General features: G+C 32.7%; 2 protein-coding genes and 1 long non-coding RNA gene across 5 annotated transcripts; 1 reads left to right on the plus strand and 2 right to left on the minus strand.

Moving 5' to 3' along the window:
* The first annotated feature begins 650 nt into the window (after window positions 1-650).
* On the plus strand, window positions 651-5,509 carry LOC107827272 (uncharacterized). Of its 3 annotated transcripts, none has more exons than XM_016654364.2 (4): window positions 651-760; window positions 1,474-2,052; window positions 3,069-4,940; window positions 5,209-5,509. In XM_016654364.2, exons 2-4 carry the CDS (start codon window positions 1,700-1,702, stop codon window positions 5,282-5,284), a joined length of 2,301 nt encoding a protein of 766 aa, XP_016509850.2. In that variant the 5' UTR covers window positions 651-760; window positions 1,474-1,699; the 3' UTR covers window positions 5,285-5,509. The 3 variants fall into 3 exon arrangements, with proteins under 3 accessions (XP_016509850.2, XP_016509853.2, XP_016509851.2); XM_016654367.2 differs by having other exon boundaries at window positions 1,474-2,048; XM_016654365.2 differs by lacking the exon at window positions 651-760 and having other exon boundaries at window positions 819-2,052.
* A 3,442-nt stretch (window positions 5,510-8,951) lies between these two features.
* Window positions 8,952-10,813, minus strand: LOC107827271 (uncharacterized). The gene is made up of 3 exons (XR_012697889.1): window positions 10,443-10,813; window positions 9,208-10,346; window positions 8,952-9,117 (listed from the first exon to the last, which is right to left on the minus strand). It is a non-coding gene; the product is annotated as an uncharacterized LOC107827271 (long non-coding RNA).
* Window positions 10,814-13,733: 2,920 nt separating this feature from the next.
* Window positions 13,734-19,342, minus strand: LOC107827270 (CBL-interacting serine/threonine-protein kinase 1-like). The gene is made up of 12 exons (XM_016654363.2): window positions 18,990-19,342; window positions 18,632-18,694; window positions 16,428-16,499; window positions 16,217-16,324; window positions 15,881-15,961; window positions 15,535-15,714; window positions 15,200-15,424; window positions 14,749-14,853; window positions 14,546-14,662; window positions 14,206-14,268; window positions 14,029-14,103; window positions 13,734-13,923 (listed from the first exon to the last, which is right to left on the minus strand). The coding sequence occupies exons 1-12, from the start codon at window positions 19,191-19,193 to the stop codon at window positions 13,864-13,866; spliced, it is 1,353 nt and encodes a 450-aa protein (XP_016509849.2). The 5' UTR covers window positions 19,194-19,342; the 3' UTR covers window positions 13,734-13,863.
* Window positions 19,343-22,056: the final 2,714 nt, after the last annotated feature.

The following is a 22,056-nucleotide window of genomic DNA, read 5'->3' on the forward strand; positions in this document are numbered from 1 at the left end:
ATGTGTATTTTTGGGTTCCTGAGTGACTGAGCAAAGCAAAGCTATTAAAGTGTTAATCAAGCAAAAATGATGGAACATTAGCGAGTTGAGAAGAGTTAATTAGAGATAAGATATTCGATTTTCCATTTCCCTTAAGGATGATGTTTATCTTCTAAAGCTAATGAGGTGATAGAACATCAAAATTGTCGAGGCTTGATTTGGTCTATAAAGGGCAGCCTGATACATTAAGCTCTCGTTATGTGCGAGATTCGAGGAAGGATTAGAACCATAAGGGTCTATTATACACAGTCTTATCCTGAATTTCTATAAGAGGTTGTTTTCAAAATTCGAACCTGTGACCTCCTGGTCACATGACAATAACTTTACCAGTTAAGCCACGACTCAAACACGTGACTTGTCTATGATGTGATCAATCAAGCTAGAAGGTGCGTCCCGCCACACTGGTGTTTGGCATTGGATTGTTATTGGCCTTTGGTCCAAAGTCCAAATTAATTTTGACATGTTATTATCAATTTCAAAAACTGGGGTGAAAATTACGTATCACGAAATAGTAAAGGAAGATTGACAATTATTTGCAAAATTTAGGGTGCAAAATGTCATAAAATCAAGTAGCTCAAATTGCATTCACCTCCCATGGTATTTGGAAAGGGCCACAATTGCAGATTACCCTTCTATCTTTTCTCTTTGTGCCGTGAGAGAACAGATTTTATACTTGAAACGAAGCAAAAGAGAAATTAAAAGAATACCCCATCTTTAACAGGTAATTCCATTTTCTTCCCCTCTAAAAAGAGGAATCTAGAAACGCGATTTTGCACTTTGTTCCCACAAATTTCTCCGAATTATATTTCCTGTCTAAAACTGAGCTGATGAACCCTTTCGTTAGTTCGCCTTCTACAAATCTGCATGTGTTTTCTGTTCTTTCTAATTTTGTCTCTGTTTTTCTCATATTAATTTCTAATTTTTATGTACTTGATTAGTTTTTTTTCTTGGTAGCTTTTACATTTCGTGCTTCTTTTTTAATTATACCTAGCATTATTTACTTGTTATTTCTTATGTTAGTATGTTCCAAAAAGTTGTTATTTCTTATGTTACTATGTTCCAAAAAGAATAGAGTACAAGTATTGGTGAAGGGCCGCATCATCCCTAGTATGCGATGTAGATAACTTACTTATGATGCAAGCATTAGTGACTGCTTCTACGGCTCGAAATTACATGGAGTCAACTTTACCGTTGCTCCAATGACCCTTCAATTTGTTTCTTTATTTAGAATTAATTTAACTTTAAACTTTTCATTTTACGTCTATAGATTATTTATAGCTTCATTGAATTCACATACTCTTATCACTAAATCATAGTAGTTGTTAATTCAGAAGTCTTTCGTTACTTCTTAAACTTCGTGCCTAATCAGACGCTATACATAAATTGGAGTTGTTATTAATATTCTAAAGATTTCAACTATGATCTTTTGTGCAGGTTGATATTTTTGTCACGCAATTAGTTCTTAGCTAGTATACTAGTATAGGATTGTAACATCAGGGGCTCGTGTCAACACGATTGGTTCAGCACAATTTGTTAGACATTTTATGTCGCACTTATGATGGTGTAAATAAAGCAGTGAGGATTCATACAGCCGACTCAAAAATTTATTTGAGACTGAGGCATAGTTGTTGTTGTTGTTGTTGTTTATGTCGCCCTCGTGATGGAAGCAAAGAAAATCATTGCAATATGCCAATCTGGTGGTGAATTTGTGACCAATGAGGAAAATGGGACGTTGAGTTACACAGGAGGTGATGCATATGCTGTAGATATTGATGAGAAAATGAATGTGAATGCTTTTAAGCAAGAATTAGCTGACACATTTCAGTTTAGTACTGAGGAGATTACTATAAAGTATTTTCTACCTGGGAATAAAAAGACACTGATCACAGTATCCAAAGATAAGGACGTAAAACGTATGGTCAACTTTTTTAAGGATTCTGAGCAAGTGGAAGTCTTTGTTGTTGCTGAGGAAGTTGTTGTTGCACCAAATGTGTCCACGTTGCCTGCCAGTAGGTATTTTCTTTTCTTGACGTCGAGTGTAGTTTCTTTCTTTTGTACTCTTACTTGCACTGTTGCATACATAAATATGAGATTAAAAGTTATATACACTGTTAGTATGACAAAATTTTACACTATCAGATCACCTTATGTGGTATAGCAGGTAACTTGTCTTATTTTCAAGATTGGAAATTCACATTTTAAGGAAGCTTACTTGTTTATATCATTTTAGTGACCTGATAGTGTAAAGACGGTGTATATAACTTAAAGTCTAAATAGATATTCCCTCTGTCCTATTTTACGTAGTACTTTTTCCTTTTTAGTCTGTTACAAGAAGAATGACATTACTATATTTAGAAATAGTTTAACTTTAAACTTTCCATTTTACCCCTAATGAGATGATTTATTGTCATGCAAATGTTTATGATTTAATTTATACAAGTTTTAAAAGTCTTTCTTTCTTAAACTCCGTGCTTAATCAAAGAACGACACATAAATTGGGACAGATGGAGTAATAGTGCTCTCTCTCTAACCGTTTAAGATTTTAAGATTAGCGGATGGGGGTTCTCAAGCTTAGAAGAGGAGATAGTTTCAGTGTCACTAGATTGTGTGGCAAAGTAAGCAAGCAGTGCTAACTGCTAAAGCAAAGCACAAGGTTTGAATTATAAAAAGATAGAAGGGTTAATGATATTAGAACAGATAGCAATTTTGAGTTCAATTATCATTGTTATCCATTGGCCAAAAAAGAATCAAGCCTGCACGTGAGGAGGCATGTTGTGAACATAAATAAATAAAAGTGTTCCAATCTAACAACTTAAGCTTTCATATGAGGTAATTAGACATTTCAACACATGTATCTTGATTATGATTTTTTTACTTTTCCTTTTCTTTTTTCTTTAAATAGTTATTATTCCAAAAGTTTCAGTTCAATGCTGGTGTTATTGGTTTCTTGAACTCAACATGTGACAACCAGGACTTATCTTTACTGCACTCTGATTGCTAATGCATCTATGGCCTGCTGAATTATTCAGGTCCAGCAAGACAACTATGTCCGAGACAGCACTTTCTCCTACTACCCCTGTGGATATGACTCATCCCGATGATCGACTTATGGTTGATACGCCCATGGATACGACACCGTTAGGTACTTTTCCGAGTAGCAATGACGACAAGCACCGTAGGGCAGCTACACAGTGGGAAAACTCCATTACTGGTGTGGACCAAAGATTCAGTAGTTTTACTGAATTTCGTGAAGCCTTACATAAGTACTCGATTGCGCATGGATTTACATATAAATATAAGAAGAATGATAGTCACAGAGTAACGGTTAAATGCAAGTCTGAGGGTTGTCCTTGGCGTATATATGCGTCAAGGTTGGCTACTACCCAGCTGATATGTGTTAAGAAAATGAATAAAAACCATACATGTGAAGGAGCTGCCGTGAAAGCCGGATATCGAGCAACAAGGGGATGGGTGGGAAGTATAATTAAGGAAAAGTTGAAGTCTTCTCCTAATTACAAGCCTAAGGATATCGCCACTGACATCAAACGTGAATATGGCATTCAGTTGAACTATTCTCAAGCATGGCGTGCAAAAGAGATTGCAAGAGAGCAACTTCAGGGTTCTTATGAAGAAGCATACAGCCAAGTACCTTTATTCTGTGAGAGTATCATGGAAACTAATGCCGGTAGTCTTGCTACATTTGCCGCAAAGGAGGACTTGAGTTTCCACCGGCTATTTGTCTCGTTTCATGCTTCAATATATGGCTTTCAACAAGGCTGCCGCCCTCTTCTTTTCCTTGATAGCACTGTTCTCTATGCAAAATATCAAGGAACCCTATTGGCTGCCGTGGGTGCAGATGGGAATGATGGTGTCTTTCCAGTAGCCTTTGCAGTTGTAGATGAGGAGACAGACGACAACTGGCATTGGTTTCTTTCTGAACTTAAATCTGCTGTCTCAACTTCTCGACCAATAACATTTGTTTCTGATTTCCAAAATGGTATAAAAGAGTCATTATGTGATATATTCAGCAAAGATTGCTACCATGGTTATTGTCTTCGGTACCTTGGTGAGAAATTAAATAAGGATCTGCATGGGAGGTTTTCACATGAAGCAAGGCGTCTTATGATCCAAGATTTATATGCTGCTGCTTATGCTCCAAAGCTGGATGATTTTGAGCACTGCGTTGAGAACATAAAGGCCATCTCACCCGATGCTTACAGTTGGGTCGTACGAAGTGAGCCTGATCACTGGGCAAATGCCTTTTTCGGAGGGGCGAGGTATAACCACATGACTTCTAACTTTGGACAACTTTTTCGTGATTGGGTATCCGATGTGAGTGAGCTTCCAATTACTCAGATGGTCGATGCCTTACGTGGAAAGATGATGGAACTGATTTATACAAGGCGTGTTGATTCTAGTCAGTGGCTTACAAGATTGACGCCTTCTATGGAAGAAAAGCTTCAGAATGAGACGTTAAAGGCAAGATCACTTCAAGTATTACACTCACATGGGAGCACATTTGAAGTTCGTGGCGAAGCTGTTGATATAGTTGATATTGACAATTGGGATTGTAGTTGCAAAGCATGGCAGCTTAGTGGTTTGCCTTGCTGCCATGCTATTGCTATTCTCGAATGTCTGGGAAGGAGCCCGTATGATTATTGCTCCAGATATTTCACAACTGAGAGCTACTGTTTGACATACTCAGAATCAATCAACCCAGTACCCCTTCTGGAAAAGCCCGTAAAAGGTGAAGTAGACATGGCAATCGTTGTCAGTCCTCCTCCAACAAAACGTCCACCTGGCCGACCAAAGATGAAACAACCGGACTCTGTTGAGATAATTAAACGTCAACTTCAGTGTAGCAAATGCAAGGGCCTCGGCCACAATAAGAAGACATGCGAGTAGGTGCCTCTGACACTTCTCTTAATTAAATAGAAAATGATGTACATTCTATGGCTGTTATTTCATGAAATCATCTGTTTCTTGTGTCATTACACTTTTGATCCTAAAGTAGAATTTTTGTGGTGTGATTGTAGAGTTGCAAAAAGTGTAAGTATATGTTGATAAATCTTTTTCAGCTTTGATTTGTATATTCACCTGCTAACATATAAATACGGCAGTCTATGACCCAATCTCGTTGTTTTTGTTTTTATATTTTTCGGGAAGCAGGAAGGCAAATAAGATTTATGGATCTGATCCTCTACTTATCGCCATGGCAACTGAAGAACCTGAAGTCACTGCATGAGATTTGGTATCTTCTTCTCCTATGTATATAAGAAAGTCATTTCTAAAGTCTCTAGATACTAGTCTTAGACATCCCTTCGGGACAATAGCTGATTTAGGTAGACTTCTATTTATTAGTTTTTTGTAGTGACAATTTTATATTCAGAAGTTTTGCTGTAAGATTCATTATGAGAATCAACCTTGCCACCCTTTCTGCCCCTATGGAAATGGAAACAAAATTTGGGTTTTTTTTTTTTTTTTTGTGTGTGTGTGTGTTGTGGGGGGGGGGGGGGGGAAGATGTTACATCTCGCGTTTTACTTTACCCCAAAAGGAAAAACATCGTCGACATCTTTCACCAAGATCTGCTATTGTATGTACAAAGTTAACCTTAAATTCACTTCCTATGAAATATCATTCCTTATATGATGTTTGTTAGAGCAACTTTAATTCAAAGCTTGCGGCCCGTGGAGCAGCTATTCATCCCTATGTCCGGTGCACTAAGCTCCCGCTGTGTGCGGGGTCCTGAGAAGGGCCGGACCACAAGGGTCTATTATATGCAACTTTACCCTGCATTTCTGCAAGAGGCTGTTTCCACTGCTCGAACTTGTGACCTCCTGATCACATGGAAGCAGCTTTACCAGTCACAAGACTCCCCTTTATTCATCCCTATGGAGTGTCTTTATTTAACTAGTCACGTCATTGTAGTAATTGACTTTGTCAAGTTGTATATGTGATTATATTAGAATTAGGAGACTCATGCTCTAGGTGAAGTTGAGATGAATAGTGGACTCGAGATATGATAGTTCTGCCGGTTCAAGTTCAAGAATGACTTGTGGTCCAACCCCTTATAAAAGCAGTGGAAGCTCCTCCATCTTGATTGCTGCTTAGCCCCTCCTCTGTATTTGGAAGGTGGAGAAATAGGGTAAAGATTAATAAATAATGATTGGATTTCAGAATCTTTAGACAAGAGTGGGTTGCTCTAGTGGTAAGCACCCTCCACTTCCAACCAAGAGATTGTGAGTTCGAGTCATCCCAAGAGCAAGGTGGGGAGCCGAGGGTCTATCGGAAATAGCCTTTCTACTCCAGGGTAGGGGTAAGGTCTGCGTATACACTACCCTCCCCAGACCTCACTAGTTGGGATTATACTGGGTTGTTGTTGTTGTTGTTGTTGTTGTTGTTGTTGTTGATTGGATTTCAGAATCTGAGATGGGTTTAAATGGAGCGACATTGACAGTTTGAATTCATATAGCCGACCCTAGCTTACTTTGAGTATCTACCTTTGCATCGGGGCAAGCAGGAGAGCTTATTTGCGCGCATATTTTCTTGTTCTATGCTGTAACTCATGCATTCAGGAGAGAAAACAGATTGCCATAAACGTATTGAATGTTGTCTATATTACTACCCCTGTATTTCCCCTGTATTTTACTATCACATAACCAAGTGTGAGTAACTTAACTTTGAATGTCGTCAATATTATGCAGGTGAGATTGTGATAGGTAGCATAGAAACAGAGGATAATTGTATTTCTGGCTAAGCCTATTTGCTTTAAAATTAATAGAATTGTGCTTCTTTATATTTTAAAATTGTGGGTTTGATAATGATGATAATGATAATTTACTCAAGTCTACAATTAGTGTTAGAAGCTGTAATATACAACTTCAATACCAAGGAAAAATAGTGGCTGAGCCAGAATTTTCACTAAGGGGTGTCAAAATATAAAAAACTAGGTAATTTTTCATGAATGACGTCATTAATTCTCACTCCTTTCACTACATTATCATACAATCTAATCAAAATACAGAGACTCGTGTCAGCCATTGGACATGTAAAAATTAATTTGAATATAAGTTCTTTTAGAAGTAGGATCACACATGAAAACAAACTAAAAGATAAGAATTGTGTTAGAACTTGAGTAATTAATCAATGAACCTATTCGATAATTGTATACCAATTATACTTTCTGTGAATTCTTCCAATTCATTACAGTAAATACAAAAAAAATCAGCACAAGAGTAGAGCAATTTCTATATCAACACAACATCTACTGTCTATATACTGAAAAGCACAAAGGGACACAATTATTTTGTTTAACGTTACACAACATTAAAAGTTCCAAAACCAACAGATAAACACTCTACTTTTTTCTTCTTCTTTTTTTGTGTTTTGATCGCTAACTTCATCGTCATGTATGATTAGGTTCCTTCCCTTCCTAATCTTTCTTGATTAAGTTTTTTTCTTCCTATAGTTAACACCATCATTGACATGTAGATCTTCCTGAGAGTCTTCAAAGTTGTCCAAAGAGACATTAGTAGGTTCCTAAATAGTTTCCAGAAGAAATATTATTTACATATCTTTTGAATATATTAATTTTGTTAGTAGTAGGAAGTTTGCTAAATAAAACACTATAGAAAATTGCCTTCCCTTCAATAAGTCCTTATATTTCAATGTTATCCTGTACTTTGCTTTTCCCCTGCAGAAGCAATAAAAACAAAGCATATTTACAGTGTATACCTAAATCTGGATTACCATTTGAAACAATCTATATCACAATACCTTTTGTTCTTTCCTTTTTATATATTGCAATTCCAGATTTCTCATCCGGAATCAACAACTTTGATACCGTATAATTTTCAAGCCCCTCTTTAAGATAAAAATTGTTTAATCTTAGCTTGAAAACAAATTCTTTGTCGCAAAGGCTTTGAATTTGTGGTGGTACATTATTGCTATCCTACGACAACCTATTGAACAACTTGTGAGCGGATATATCAAGAAGCTTCTCCACAACAACATTAAATAAAATCATAGTAGTCTCCCCAGTTTTGTCTCTTATATTTATGTGTATTTAGTAACTATAGTTGTACAATCAGTTAGAATAAATGAGAATATAAATCATTACATTATTAGTTGCTTCCTTACTTCAACAAAGGAAACTTGCATTCTTTAGAGCAAATATGGCATGTATAAACATCGTTTGCGGATACAATCTTCTTGGAACATGAGTTGCATGAAATAACTACCAATCAAAATAGTTGTCTATTTCGGTAATGTTACCCCTCGCTATAACAATGTATTTCTAACATTAAAAAACTCTATTTAGTAGAAGCATCTTGAAGAATTGTGTTTTTAAAAGCGAAGAAGCAGAAATAGGAAAATACTAACATATATTTTCGGCATTCCAGTCAGACTCCAACAACTCAGTAATGTTCATCATGTTCAGAAATATCTCTTCCTCAATGGAAATGCTATTGACATTGGAGCTGCCGATAGTTTGTACCCCAAAAAACATGGTACTAAACTTTTGAATCAAAGTTGTTGTAATCTATTTCAAGATTTACATAAATTTTGCTTGCAAATGTGGGTAATGAAAGTAACCTCACCTGTTAACAGTGAATGCAATTTAAAAACCAACTTTAATATATCTTCATAATATTAGTAGTAAATTACATAGCAATAAACATAAAACATAAAACAATTACCACGGAATTGTTTTACTGTTATAGAAGTTACTATCATAATGTACGGATCAGAGTCATTGTATAACATGGTCCTTATAGATGAAGAGGTAATACATGTGTCTTGTTCTTTTTCAATATGCAATTTGTAATTATTAATTTTGAAAACACTCACTATTTTTCCTCTACCAGAAAATTTTGAATTGAGTAAAAATCCATATGATTGATCAAAAATGTAATGTAAAGATATATTCATAAACAACTTGGATAACAAAATAAAAGTACACAAAATTAATCCGGTTTTAGGAAGTTAACAAACTAAAGATACTTCAAATGAGATAAGTGGCTTGCTAATCAGTAACAACTTGGATGTTCCTTTTTTCTCCACTCGCATCCAACACTCTACAATATCAAATGAAAGAAATAGTTATTTCATAATTACATTAATATAACAAAAAATGTAGCAGCAAAAATTGATCGTAATCAGTATACCTGATAACACGGTGTTTGTTCAACCTTGAGTTGATCATTTCTGGTTTTATAAATTGATATTTGTTTATAGGAGTATTGTTAATATCTTCTCGTTGTTTCTGGAGCACAGTTGTCAGGAAAAAAGAAAGAAATTTTAAAAGTACTTGTCATTGGTCTAAATTCACCAGCAGTCTCAATAACTTTGAAGTTCTTAATAACATAGACGAATCTTCACCCGCAAATTCTTGTACTTATTAACTAAATTCTTTATTATTGTAGCATGTATTAAAGTTTCCTGGTAGAGGAAAAACAATAAGTATTTTCAAAATTTGGTGCAATGTGGGCTTTCATAGGGACAACCAAACATATAGAGTTGAGCTTTATTGGGCAAACGACATATTTGGGGTTCATTAAGCAGACGGGTTGTAGGGGTAAAAAGTTATATTTTTTTTGTATTTTTCTGATCATTAGGCTACAACTAATGTATTAAATGCATTATATGTGGATCTTCAAGCATAATACAAAAGAGTAGAGAAGGAAAATATAATAGCGCTAATATAGCATCAATCTATATTCAATCAAATGAAAATAATAAGGCAATACGATTTTTGCTGAGAAAAACTATATATTTTCATGATCATTACAATATTGCTGCTATGTTTAATGCATATGTCCGCTTCAAGCACATGAAAGTTTAGAGAGGAAAATAGTAGCAAAGGAGGAAGTTGAACAACTATCCAATATCAATTTCTGAGGCTATGATGAAAAATTTAACATAGTATAATCTTATTCTTTTTTTCCTTAGTTATTGATTGGGGAAAAAATTATAGTATTCCAGAATATTTGTGGGACTTTGTTCGGGAAAAATTATCAGTAATAAAACATTAAGTATCAGAATATCAGGGACACAGTTAGTATCAATTGTGAAAAAAACATAATAGTGAAGAACATTTGAATTTTGAAAGTGATTTAGAATCTTTACATCCTTATTTAGTGATTAGGTAATGAATTATGGTATCCCAGAATATTGACAGCATAAGTAGGTAAGAAATTATAGTATCCCAGAATATTGACAATATAAATATGAATTGTGGGAAAAAACATAATAGTGAAGAAAGTACCTCAAAAGATTGTGTTTTGGCATCCTTGTTTGTCTATACCTATATAATTAGATTAGGGTTCTTACAAGTTTGTAAGAGTCAAATATATAAGAATAAGGCATAAATGATAAATATTATTTTGAAAAGATTACAGACCGGCTATTATGAAGTGAATACCATTTTTTTCTGAAGCCGTGGGCGAGGATGAATTCTTCAGTGGCGTCGAAGTTAGTATATATATGGTGTGGGAAAGTATAGAGAGTAGCAGTGTGAGCAAACTATTTTTTTTTTCAGTTTTCCAAATTAATGAATAGCTCAAAGAAGGTTAGATGTAGGAATTAATAAAGTGAGAGTTATGAGGGAAATTTAGCAGGGAAAATGGAGATAGGTATGAGGGAGAGAGAGTAAAGTAGGTTTTTGTGATGTAAAGAAGCAGTGCGGGAAGAAGCAGTTGGGTGTGTGAAGCGTTTCGGTGGTGTAGTTTCAGGTTCAAATTACGAAAAAGCCTAGAGCCTAGAAAAATCAAATGTGCCTAAATGAGAATGCCACTTAACCGACGTAAGGCCCTCAATTATAAATATATATATATAGATTAGATACATCGAAAAGTTAAGGGGGTCAACGTATAGTAAATATACATAAATAAAAAAAAAATATCTAGCAATACTAAGTAATTTTTCGACGAAGGGATATCGGGTTGAGTGTGGCTCCGACGCTGAGAAAAAAAAGTACACGCTGTCAATAATTAGCGAGCCTTTTGATTTACTAATGGTAGGTAACTTACAATTGAATGAATATTAGTCCAAAGTAAAACTTACAATGTATATTTACATATTTGTACAAGAATAGTAAAATCAATGTTGTGATTGAATAATAAAATGGTCGTTCAACTTGAGATGAACATTTTGGTAAATTCAACTTTGTACATTGGAACTTCCTACTTCTCGAATAGAATAGATGATACAGTTTCTATCAAACATCAAAGTAAAGAAAAGGAATTTACAAAAGATAGAAAGCTGTCGTGACCTCTAAGCTTTTACAAACTCATACATTTATTTTATGTTTATTAGGTGGTAGAAAATAAAAGCTGATGAAGGGTGTGTTTGGTACGAAGGAAAATATTTTTTAATTTTTCCATGTTTGATTTGCTTAAATGTTTTGAAAAACAGAAAATATGGGGATTTGGGAGAAGGGGGTGAGGAGAGTAGCATAAAAAATTATTTTTTTAAAAAAAAATTTCTACTCTCTACATAAACACTAGAATATATTTTCCGGAAAGGCTTTTCACTCACCAACCAAACAAGGAAAAGTAAGTGATAAAGCCACTCATTTTTCAAGAAAATATTTTTTAGGAAAATATTTTCCTTCAAACCAAACACAACAGAAGTTTCTATTATATCTATCAATAAACCCAAAATCTTTGTAACCTTGGGGTTAGCTCAATTGGCAAAGGTTGGATTTGTGTCTTAGGTTATAGATTCGAGTCCCACGCCAAGCGAACTGACTTTAGTATTTAAGCAGAAAGATAAAGGTGCGTATCCATTATCCTTTGAGTTTCGAAGGTTGCAATTGACCTAAAGGATCCACTCCAAACGGATTTAGTAAAAAGTTTAGCCTAATATAATTTTTTTTATCGTGAAGGGTTAGAAGTAATTAACAATCCACTGAACCATAATACGTTACTTTTATAAATTTAATAAGTTTAATTCAATTGACAAGATTGACTAACACATCAACAATCTAAAAAGCTATTTATAGATTTTTGAGTTCAATTCTTCTATGTGATTGGAGTAACTTTTTCTAATCGTTCCCCATATTCTACTTATAATAGCTGATGTTACTAAACCTAATTACAATTTGACGTAATTATGGGTGAAAAAATGGTTAAAAGAAGACAGTTATCCACTCATATTATTCATTAAAAAATGGGTTGGATAATGAACTTTTTAAAAACGGGTCAAACATAGATAAGAACCATATTATCCACATAAAAAATGGATAACTAATGAGTTTAACTTTTATATTTGTAAAGTCTCAAATTAGGGGTTCCTCATGTTCGGGAGACTAGGAATTCTCCCCAAAGTGATCATACTCAAGAAGCCATGGATAATATGGATATCCATATTATACGACGGTTAACCCGTTTTTATCCGTATTAAATATGGATCGGGTCAAATAATTTATCCGTTTTGCATTATCCGTTTTTAACCCGCCATATTCGACCTGACTCGCCCGTTTGTCACTCCTAGACGATAGTTGTTTCAATTATGTTCCACCTTTAACTTAAATAAAGAAAGGTAAGAATTAGAACGATAATATAACTAAATTACCCTCATTTATTCTTTGATTTTAATTTAATACTACTCTTCCTTCCACCACATTAATTTCTCCCCACATTTATTAGGGTAAGGGTTAAGGTGGAAAAAATAAGTAATTCTATCTTAAATTTTAAAATGACAACTATTTTGAATTAAGTATTTTTAGTAACCACGACAATTAAAATGGACAGGAAGGAGATCAGTTGCGCCTCCCAATATAAGCATCTAAAAGAAATGAATTTAATATTTTCTAAATATAGATGTCACTTGATCTTCCTATTGTAGTTGAACAAAATAGATTTGAATTTTTTTCTCCGTGATCTTCTCACGATATGATCTCAACTATAATGCAACTATCTTTATTTTGGTAATTCTCATGTTAGGTAGGTATGTCATATCTTGGATATGGTTTGAGAGTTAAAGAGATTTCCTTATTATTAAATTCAAAGAATTTTCTTTTTCTTGTCGCTTTCTTCATAATGGTTTGACCAGTTCGTAATGAGATGGATAGAACCCCTCCATCTTAATAAGAGCTCTCGAGATCGAGCCTTGAGAATATATAAACAAACATTCGAATAAAAAGTGTTTTCCCCTTTAATGGACGCTATGCAATGTGAATTCGAATTACTCGAGATCCCAAAACGAATAACGGGCCTTTTCTTGATTTATTTTTATTAATCATATATATCCAAATTGTAAATGAGAAAATGAAAAAGTGGTAGGAACATGGAACATGGAACATGGGAAGTAGTGGCTAAGGTTTTCGGTCGTTTACATTGACTTCAACTTCTATTACTCACTTCTCAACGTCGCTATTGTAGTTTATTGATAAATCTTATGTGATGCATTAATTATATCTATTTAAACAATTTGAAAAGAAAATGTAATGTTGATTTCTGAAACATTAATTATCAATGTTGTTTTGTATGTTGCCATGTCAATTTCTTTATTTTGGCAAGAGAAGGGAAATTTGTCAAACTCGAGTCTTGTATTATTTTCAGGATTATAAATCTCACATTTTAATTAGGAAACTTATCTGTTGATTATAAACGATTTGATAGTATAGAAAAGTTACTTATGTACTGACTCTTATATAACTTAAACTCTTCCAATAATTGCTCACGCAAAGTAAACATTTAAACAACCAAACTACAGCACTGTGTGGTTACTGCTCACAACTCTTCAAAAAAAATGTAGAAGAGGAGGAAATTAAAAGAACAAAAGCATTAAAGTTTCTAAATTTCACAACAAATAAATAGCTAAATTAAGATCTCCCGAGTCCGTTGTACACCCAAATCACTCGATATCCTATTACACAACTGCATTAAAAAACAAAACTAGTTAGTTTCATATGTTTAATTTGAATGCATTACAACTTTGTTTCAACAAGGTATACGTACACGAGGATGTCGAAGTATATATACCTGTCTATATACTGTAGAATCCCCCGAAGACTTTTGTATCTCTACGACATACAAAGACGGGCTAATCTCGAATACCTGCAAATCGTGCATCAAGAAAAAATTATTAAATATTTTTTTATAATGTTAGTGTACAGAAATTAAACTACGTACTACGTATAGTACATGTCACCTACGTACCTGTGCGACTACCGAGAGAGTAGTTGGGCATTTTTGTCCTTTGCACTCTTGCAACACTTTCAACTGCAATATATGTGAATAAAAAACATAAGACATATGTGTATTATCAGTTGTATGTCTGAAAATATAATTAGAGTACATGAAAATTAATTCAATGTACAGATTTTCTGGTATAATCGCCCTCCAAAATAATAGCCGGCAAATGTATACTTCTATATATTAATATACGAAAAATATATATATTTTATACATTATCAGTGTATATTTTGTATATATTTGGCTAGCAGTTATAATTATTATTAAAAAGCCCATGCAAATATAGACTTCATTATATACTAACCCTTCCATGTCTTTTCTGGACTTGAAATCCCATTTGTGTCACTGTATTCTCAATTCTGTCCAGCAACTGTTTTGGTAAGAGATTTGATGTAAATCTGATTTTCCTCTCAGAAATGTCCTAAAATAATTCAAAATAAAATATAAGTCTAGGTTTTCTTATTTTTTCATTGCATAATATGGTAAGTAATTAAAATTAGAAGTTACCTCTTTCTCGAAAAATCCAGAAAGATCCAAACATGATGACATCCCTATTAGTTGAAAGGCATTGATAAGGGAATGTGATTCCGGATCTCTTTGCGTGTCAACTGGCTGTAAAACAAGTCATAAATATTTGTGCCGTTATAAATCATCTTATTAGAAGGAGAGTCTCGAAGTAATCGGTAAAGTTATTGTCATATGACCAGAAGGAGGTCACAGATTCGAGCCGTAGAAACAATCTCTTGCAAAAATGTAGGGTGTGATGTGGGCAGCCTACCTTGATGCATCTCGCGTTCGGGAAAGAGCCGCACCCCAAGGGGATGTGATGTAGACAGCCTACCTTGATACAAGTATCAGTGGCTGATTCTGTGGCTCGAACCCATGACCCTTATATAAAATGCAAAATACATACTGCTGCTAAAAAGGAAAGTGCGTCACATAAAATGAAAGTACGTACTGCTGATTCTTGTACTGTTAAGACTTGATTATCTGTTGATATATGATCACATTCCAAATCTTCTTCATAAGGATTTGCTGGAACATAATCTTGTTTGAACCATTCGTTTATTTTGATTTCTGCCATTGTTATACGAGTACGTGGATTGGGATCAAGAATCCTCTTTAAAAGGTTTTTTGCTCCTAAGGATAGCCACTTCGGTATATGAACATCCCCCTTAAATATCTGATTTCATATAAAAAAGATATATAGTTATAAACTATTTTATCTCTAGAGGGCATATAGAGCATGGAATATCATACACAAAGGGAAAAAGTACAAGAAATTTCTTTTACCTTTTTATAAAGTATTGCTAAATTTTTATCATCAAAGGGTAATTGACCGGTGAGAATTACATATAAGATGACACCACATGACCAAGTATCTGATGTCGCGCCATCATATCCTCTGTTAGATAGAATTTCAGGAGCAACATAGTTGGGACTACCGCACGTTGTATGCAATAAACCATCAGACTATAAATAAGCAAAGAAATCTCATTAAGCTTGACGAATAAAATTAGTGATTAAAATATATAATTAAATAAATAAAAGTGTGTTTCTTTAACAGTTTATAAAATAGCCACACATTTCAATATAGTATCAGAGCAGACAGATGTTCTGGATGAAGCTTCATACGTACCCTAAAATGTTGGGGTAAAGCACTGAGCCCAAAGTCCGTTATTTTTATGTTCCCTTTTGAATCAATGAGTACGTTTTCTAGCTGCATTTCAAAAATAACAAATGTTATTTGACAGAACATGCGACAACTTATAATGTTTGTGTGCTACACTATATAATTAGTTACCTTGAGTATATATATATATATATATATATATATATATATATATATATATATATATATATATATATATATATATATATATATATATATATATATATATATATATATATATATATATATATATATATATATATATATATATATATATATATATATAAATATTACAATAGTTACCTTGAGGTCTCTGTGGAAGACACCTTTATTGTGACAGTAACTAACACCATCAATCAATTGTTGAAAGAGTTTCCTACCCTGTGCCTCTTTGAGTTTTCCTTTGGAAGCCTATTAATTAATTATTTAATTAATTAGGATTATAGTCAAGTTAGAATTCAAGATTTGAGATGGTAATATGCAAAAACACAAGTTTATTACCAAAGTTACTTACAATTCTGTCAAATAATTCACCACCATTCACGTATTCCAGCACCATGTAAATCTTGCTTTTGCTTGCTAATACCTGTTTAATTATTAATGTCAGTAATTCATCATTAGTAAAAATACCAGACTTTAACCAAAGATATATATATAAACCTATTTATTATTATAATATTTATAACTTGAGATGTTGCATATAAGAATTCATAAACTTCAAATCCGATCCTAGAAGTTCCCAAAAGGCCAAAATGCAAGACAATGTTCTTTTTTGGCTCACGAATTTGCCGATTTGGGGGGGGGGGTGATGGAGGGAGGAAACTCGGCAGAAAATTATATAGTGGAATAAATGACAGAACATAACGTACTATAATACAAAGAACTATTCAGATGAAATTATATTGTAATTAAATTAATAATTACAAACACACTACGTGACATTTTTGGTAATATATAAACGTTTAGTGGGGACGTTATGATAATAAATTCAAATTAAAATAGCTGCAAATCATGTGGAACTTATTATTACTATACTACTTGCTTGCCAGCTTGAGTTAAAAGTCATCACAGACATTAATTACATCCTTTCCTAACTTTAGGAAGAAAAAGCAGTGGCGGAGCCAGAATTTATATTAAGGGGTGTTAAAATATATAAAAATAAATATATCAAGAGGAGTCAACACATAATATATATACATATAAATATTTTTTACCTACCTATACAATGTATTTTTCCCGCAAAGGAGTATCATTTGACACCCCTTCCTATAAGGTGGTTTCGCCACTGAGAAAAAGAAAAACTTTTTTGTGAGGAACCTAATTAAATTTAGATTGAAGTAAGTAGTTTTTATTGGGATAATATTAAAACTTTAGATGAAGATTATCATATCAAATTAATAAGAAAAAAAAACTACGGCGAAGGGCCAAATATACCCCTTTACTTTTGAAAATGGTCTAAAAATACCTATCGTTATACTATTGGGCTATATATACCCTTCCTGTCATACTTTGGTACAAATATACCCTTATTTTGGATGGAATGTCACGTGTCAGCACCAGATGAAAACGACCAATTTCTTTTTTTTACCCAATCCGTTTTAAAAAATCCATCACCCGACCCGTTTTAAAATTCAATTTTTTTAAAGCATATATTTTGTAAAAAATGGAATTTTTTTTTGTAAAAACTGAAAAAAAAAAAGAAAAAAAAAAGAATTTGCATAATATATATTTTTAAGTTTTTTCAGTTTTTTAAGGTATTTTTTTTGTAAAAACTGAAAAAAAAAAAAAATTTAAAAATGCTTTAAAAACTGAAAAATATATATTCTATAAAAACTGGAAAAAAAAAAGAAATTTACAAAATATATATTTTTCAGTTTTTTAAAGTATTTATTTTTTTGTAAAAACTAAATAGTGATTGTACTTGAATAGTGAATAGTGATTGTACTTGAATTTATGAGTGCCACAAATATTCTTCAGTCTTGCAGCTATCGGTCTACCAAACCAAGAGGCGAGCTGCGTGACAAAATTAACTTAGCAAGAGGATTATTTAATTTAGTAATGAAGCACTTAATGTCTAATGTAAAACCAAAACAATCTTGTCAACTACTAAGTTTTACGTAGGGGTAGAGTTAGAGTATTAGGTACGAGTTCAGACGCAATCGTAACGTTGGCTTAAATATTGTATTTGTATTAGAAAAATATATTAAATATATATAAATAATAAATTTTGAACCCAATAATTAAGACGAGCAACGAATTCAATGACAAATCAAAAATTCATAAATTTTAAATCCCGACTCGACGTTTTCGGGTCATTGGCTGAACCCATCTCTCCTACTCCGTGGTCCTGCAAACAAGCTAAGGTCCCATCTCCATTTCATACTCCCAAAAATCATTGATTTTGACTCTTATGGTAACGTCGAGAAAAATCTCATAATATGGCTTCAAATTTTTATTTTTCACCAACTAAAATTAATTATCACAATCCCCTCAACTTATATATATATATATATATATATATATATATATATATATATATATATATATATATATATATATTATAATACCATTGACTTTATATCCTTAATTATTGCGATATATCTTACATTTATACAACGGACAGAATTTACGTTAAGAAAACTGACTTTGGGTACGTATATTAATTCCAAATATTAGAAAACAATGCAAAGAAGATACACAAAGAGAAAATCTACGTACCTCATACAATCTTACAACGTTAGGATGTTTGAGGAGTTTTGAACTTCCAATCTCCCTCTTAATCTGCAATACAAACATGAAAACACATTATAAGCTTATTATTTCACAATATTTCAATTTTCAACTTTACAAGTCGTATTACTATATAGCGTCGAGTTCAATGGACAGAACGATCGATGTGAGGCCTAGATCAAGGCATGAAGTTAAAGTGTGACTTTTCCCATAGTTAGGAGTGGGGTTAAGCGTCCGATATAAAAGATGCAAATCAGTTTTCTCTAATTTCATCACTGAATCTTCCATTTTCGTTAGAAAAATCGTTAGTTTGAATTATATACAATCCAGTATAATGAAAACAAACCTGATTGATAAACTTGAGGTCCACGATTCGAGCCTTCTCCAAAATCTTAATGGCGAAAGATTGGCCAGAGTCAACATGCCTCGCGTACTTCACTTTGCCAAAATTGCCCTCACCAAGAGTCCTTCCAATTTCGTATTTTCCTACTCGCATTCCTTTCTTCTTTTCACCTTGCATTATTTCGTCCTCTTGTTGTACCAATACCATACCGAAATAAATTAATTCCAAGTTTAAATCCCCTATACAAATTGAAAAAAAGAGACAAATGAAAGATTGTTAAACTCTCAGTTCTTGACTTTTTGATGTAATATGTTGGGTACAAATGTAGAAGAGAAGATCATGAGCAGGTTTCGAGTTTCTTTGATTTCTCATCTATAATTTGGTGGCTATATATATAGGAAATAGACATGATTAAATAATAAAGTGGGGCCTATAACTTTCTTTATCTATAGTCTAGATCTCCCTATTTATCCAATATTTTAATCCTCGTTTTTTATTCACCTAATAAATAAATGAAACTTCATTGTTGCGCCGAGTAATTTAATTTTAATTAATAAGTTGGTCAAATGGGAACCGAGGATTGGTTTCACCTTCTCGGGAACCCCAACACACACGGAAACTAATAATTACACCAAAACAATAAATGTAATTTATGTGTTTTATTACTTTCTCATTTAACCATGATAAGTAATTATAGGGGTGACAAACGGACATGTGAGATTGGGTATGGGCGAGTTGAAAACGATTAATATAAAAACAAATAAAAAATCTGAACCGTCTATATTTAAAGATAGGAAATGAGCTAACCCGATGGATGATATGAATATTCATATTATCTATGACTTTTTGAATGTTAGGAGAATGTTTAGTCTCTCAGATATAAATAACCCTAATTTGAGTCGTTTCAAATATAAAAGTTAAACTCATTGATTGCTCATCAAGTATCTCCTATTTTTAAAAAGTTTATTATCCAACCCATTTTTAGTGGATAATATACATGAATAATTTTTTTAATCTTTTTTTCCATCACTAAATAATTATATATTAAATATTTTTTAATATTAAAGAAAATACCATTTTATTCTTAACTGTTACTCCCTTCATTTTTTACTAGTCCACTATTAAGTTTGCACTCCCCTTAAAAAATTATTTATTAAAAGTTTGTTTTATTAAATTAGCTTATTAATAGTAATTAAAATCTTATATTACGACAACAATGATTAGGAAGTATATGTACTTAATAATACGGATAACCTAAGAAGAAAATAATAAATTTCTCTTTATTTATATTGAACTAGTAAAAAAGAACGGAGGAAATGAAACAATATTACATCCCATTATTGGAATTTGGCCAATATATGAACGCAATAAGCAGAAAAAGCAATATGGACACATTTACGATGTCATCATTTTACAACTCTTCTTTTGATTTTTTTTCTCTTTTATTGGTCGGTTTTCTCAAATTTACGTGTGTAATGACTACTCACAAATTAATCTTTCATGTTTAAAATGTGTAACCAAAAAGTAAGAAAAGCACAAATATGAAAGGATTTTTTATGAAAATGAAGCCCAACATAAACAAAGGGTTTTGACTTACTTTTTGAAGAAATGTATGTCAGAAAATAATTTTGACAAAATATTTTTCAATTAGTTTTTGAGAAAATGCTTTATCACATAACGACATATATATTTGAGTTACGTTGTTTTTTTTAAAATTATCTTAATATGATCGTTGCAAATCTTGTTGAAAAAGTTGCTTGATGTACATATAGATTTTATTTTCGTAGTGTTAGAACTATTTTATCTATTTAAATATAATTTATAAGAATTTAACGTAACTAATTAGATAGTGATCATGCTAAACAAAAGAATAAATAATTATGTAATAACAACATAATTATATAAGATACTTTCTTGATCAAGCCATCAAGATAAAGCAACATGAAAAGATAAAATATCAAAACCTACTAGAAAGTTCATTATAGAAGAAATAACCTAAATAGTTGTCCTAAGTATTCTCTTCGCATGTAAAAATATACTGGGTATATTATTGTTGTTGTCGCCCACCTAACCTATTAACTTAAAACAATATGTGGATATATAATATACGTATAAGCCGTGTATAATATGAATATATTCATGTATAGTTAGTATATAATTTTTATATATATATATATATATATATATATATATATAATTATTGGTAAAACAAAAGTGGACTTATGATCCAAAATCCATAAACATTTTTTTTAACTCTTCCTCCGTAATAATTTTACAACAATAAAGAGACAGAAGGGGAGCCGTGGAGATACGGTAAAATTATTTTCGTGTGACATATAGATCACATGTTCGAGCCGTATGTATTATAAAAGTTTATCTATATCACACCTTTTAGGATGCGACTTTTTCCGGACCCTACAAAAATGCGAAGGAGAGGCACATGGGCGGATGGTTTATATTTGAAGATTGAGAATAGGTGACAGAACACGAAGCATGTGGGATGATTGCTGCTTAGAAATTTTTCCTTAATTCCTGGGTCAATCTTTTGCTTAATTTGGAATTAGCAAGAGTTTCTGCTTCTTTTGCTATTTTGTAAGCATTCGTATTCGGAATCTATTAGTTCGATTAATTTGATCCCGTACATAATACGCTATTAATTAGTACTTTTAACATACATTTAAAAGTATTAATGATTAAAATTTTTAGTTAAGGATGAAGAAATTCCAAGGATCTCACGGCACTGTTCGGTGATAGTATTTAGATTCAAACTCCATGCCTCCTCTAATATCATCTTTTCATGCCGCCTATTATTATATATTATAATTTTATTTATGTTATCTTATGCTAACTCTTTTACCCTTAGTCATAGGTATGTTCACTGGAAATGGCATAATATACTAATAATTATAACATTTCAAAATTATTTTTATAAGTCATAAAAATAAAAAAAAACTATCTCGAGGGGGGTGTCAAATGGAACAAATAGGAGTATTAGTTACCCACTTACCCTACCCAAACCACGAGCATCATGAGCCTAACGTTTGGTCCAAGGCTGCCCCTTTTTTCTGCG

This window comes from Nicotiana tabacum, chromosome 13 (genome assembly GCF_000715075.1).
Source record: "Nicotiana tabacum cultivar K326 chromosome 13, ASM71507v2, whole genome shotgun sequence".
NCBI lineage: Eukaryota > Viridiplantae > Streptophyta > Magnoliopsida > Solanales > Solanaceae > Nicotiana > Nicotiana tabacum.

Coding starts and splice junctions, on each gene's coding strand:
- LOC107827270 (XM_016654363.2), bottom strand. CDS start 19,193: ATGGTATTGGTACAACAAGAGGACGAAATAATGCAAGGTGAAAAGAAG. Junction 16,325..16,427: donor GTGAATTATTTGACAGAATT/GTAAGTAACTTT, acceptor ATTAATTAATAG/GCTTCCAAAGGAAAACTCAA. Junction 14,104..14,205: donor CTCTCTCGGTAGTCGCACAG/GTACGTAGGTGA, acceptor CACGATTTGCAG/GTATTCGAGATTAGCCCGTC.
- LOC107827272 (XM_016654364.2), top strand. CDS start 1,700: ATGGAAGCAAAGAAAATCATTGCAATATGCCAATCTGGTGGTGAATTT. Junction 2,053..3,068: donor TCCACGTTGCCTGCCAGTAG/GTATTTTCTTTT, acceptor TGAATTATTCAG/GTCCAGCAAGACAACTATGT. Junction 4,941..5,208: donor CACAATAAGAAGACATGCGA/GTAGGTGCCTCT, acceptor TTCGGGAAGCAG/GAAGGCAAATAAGATTTATG.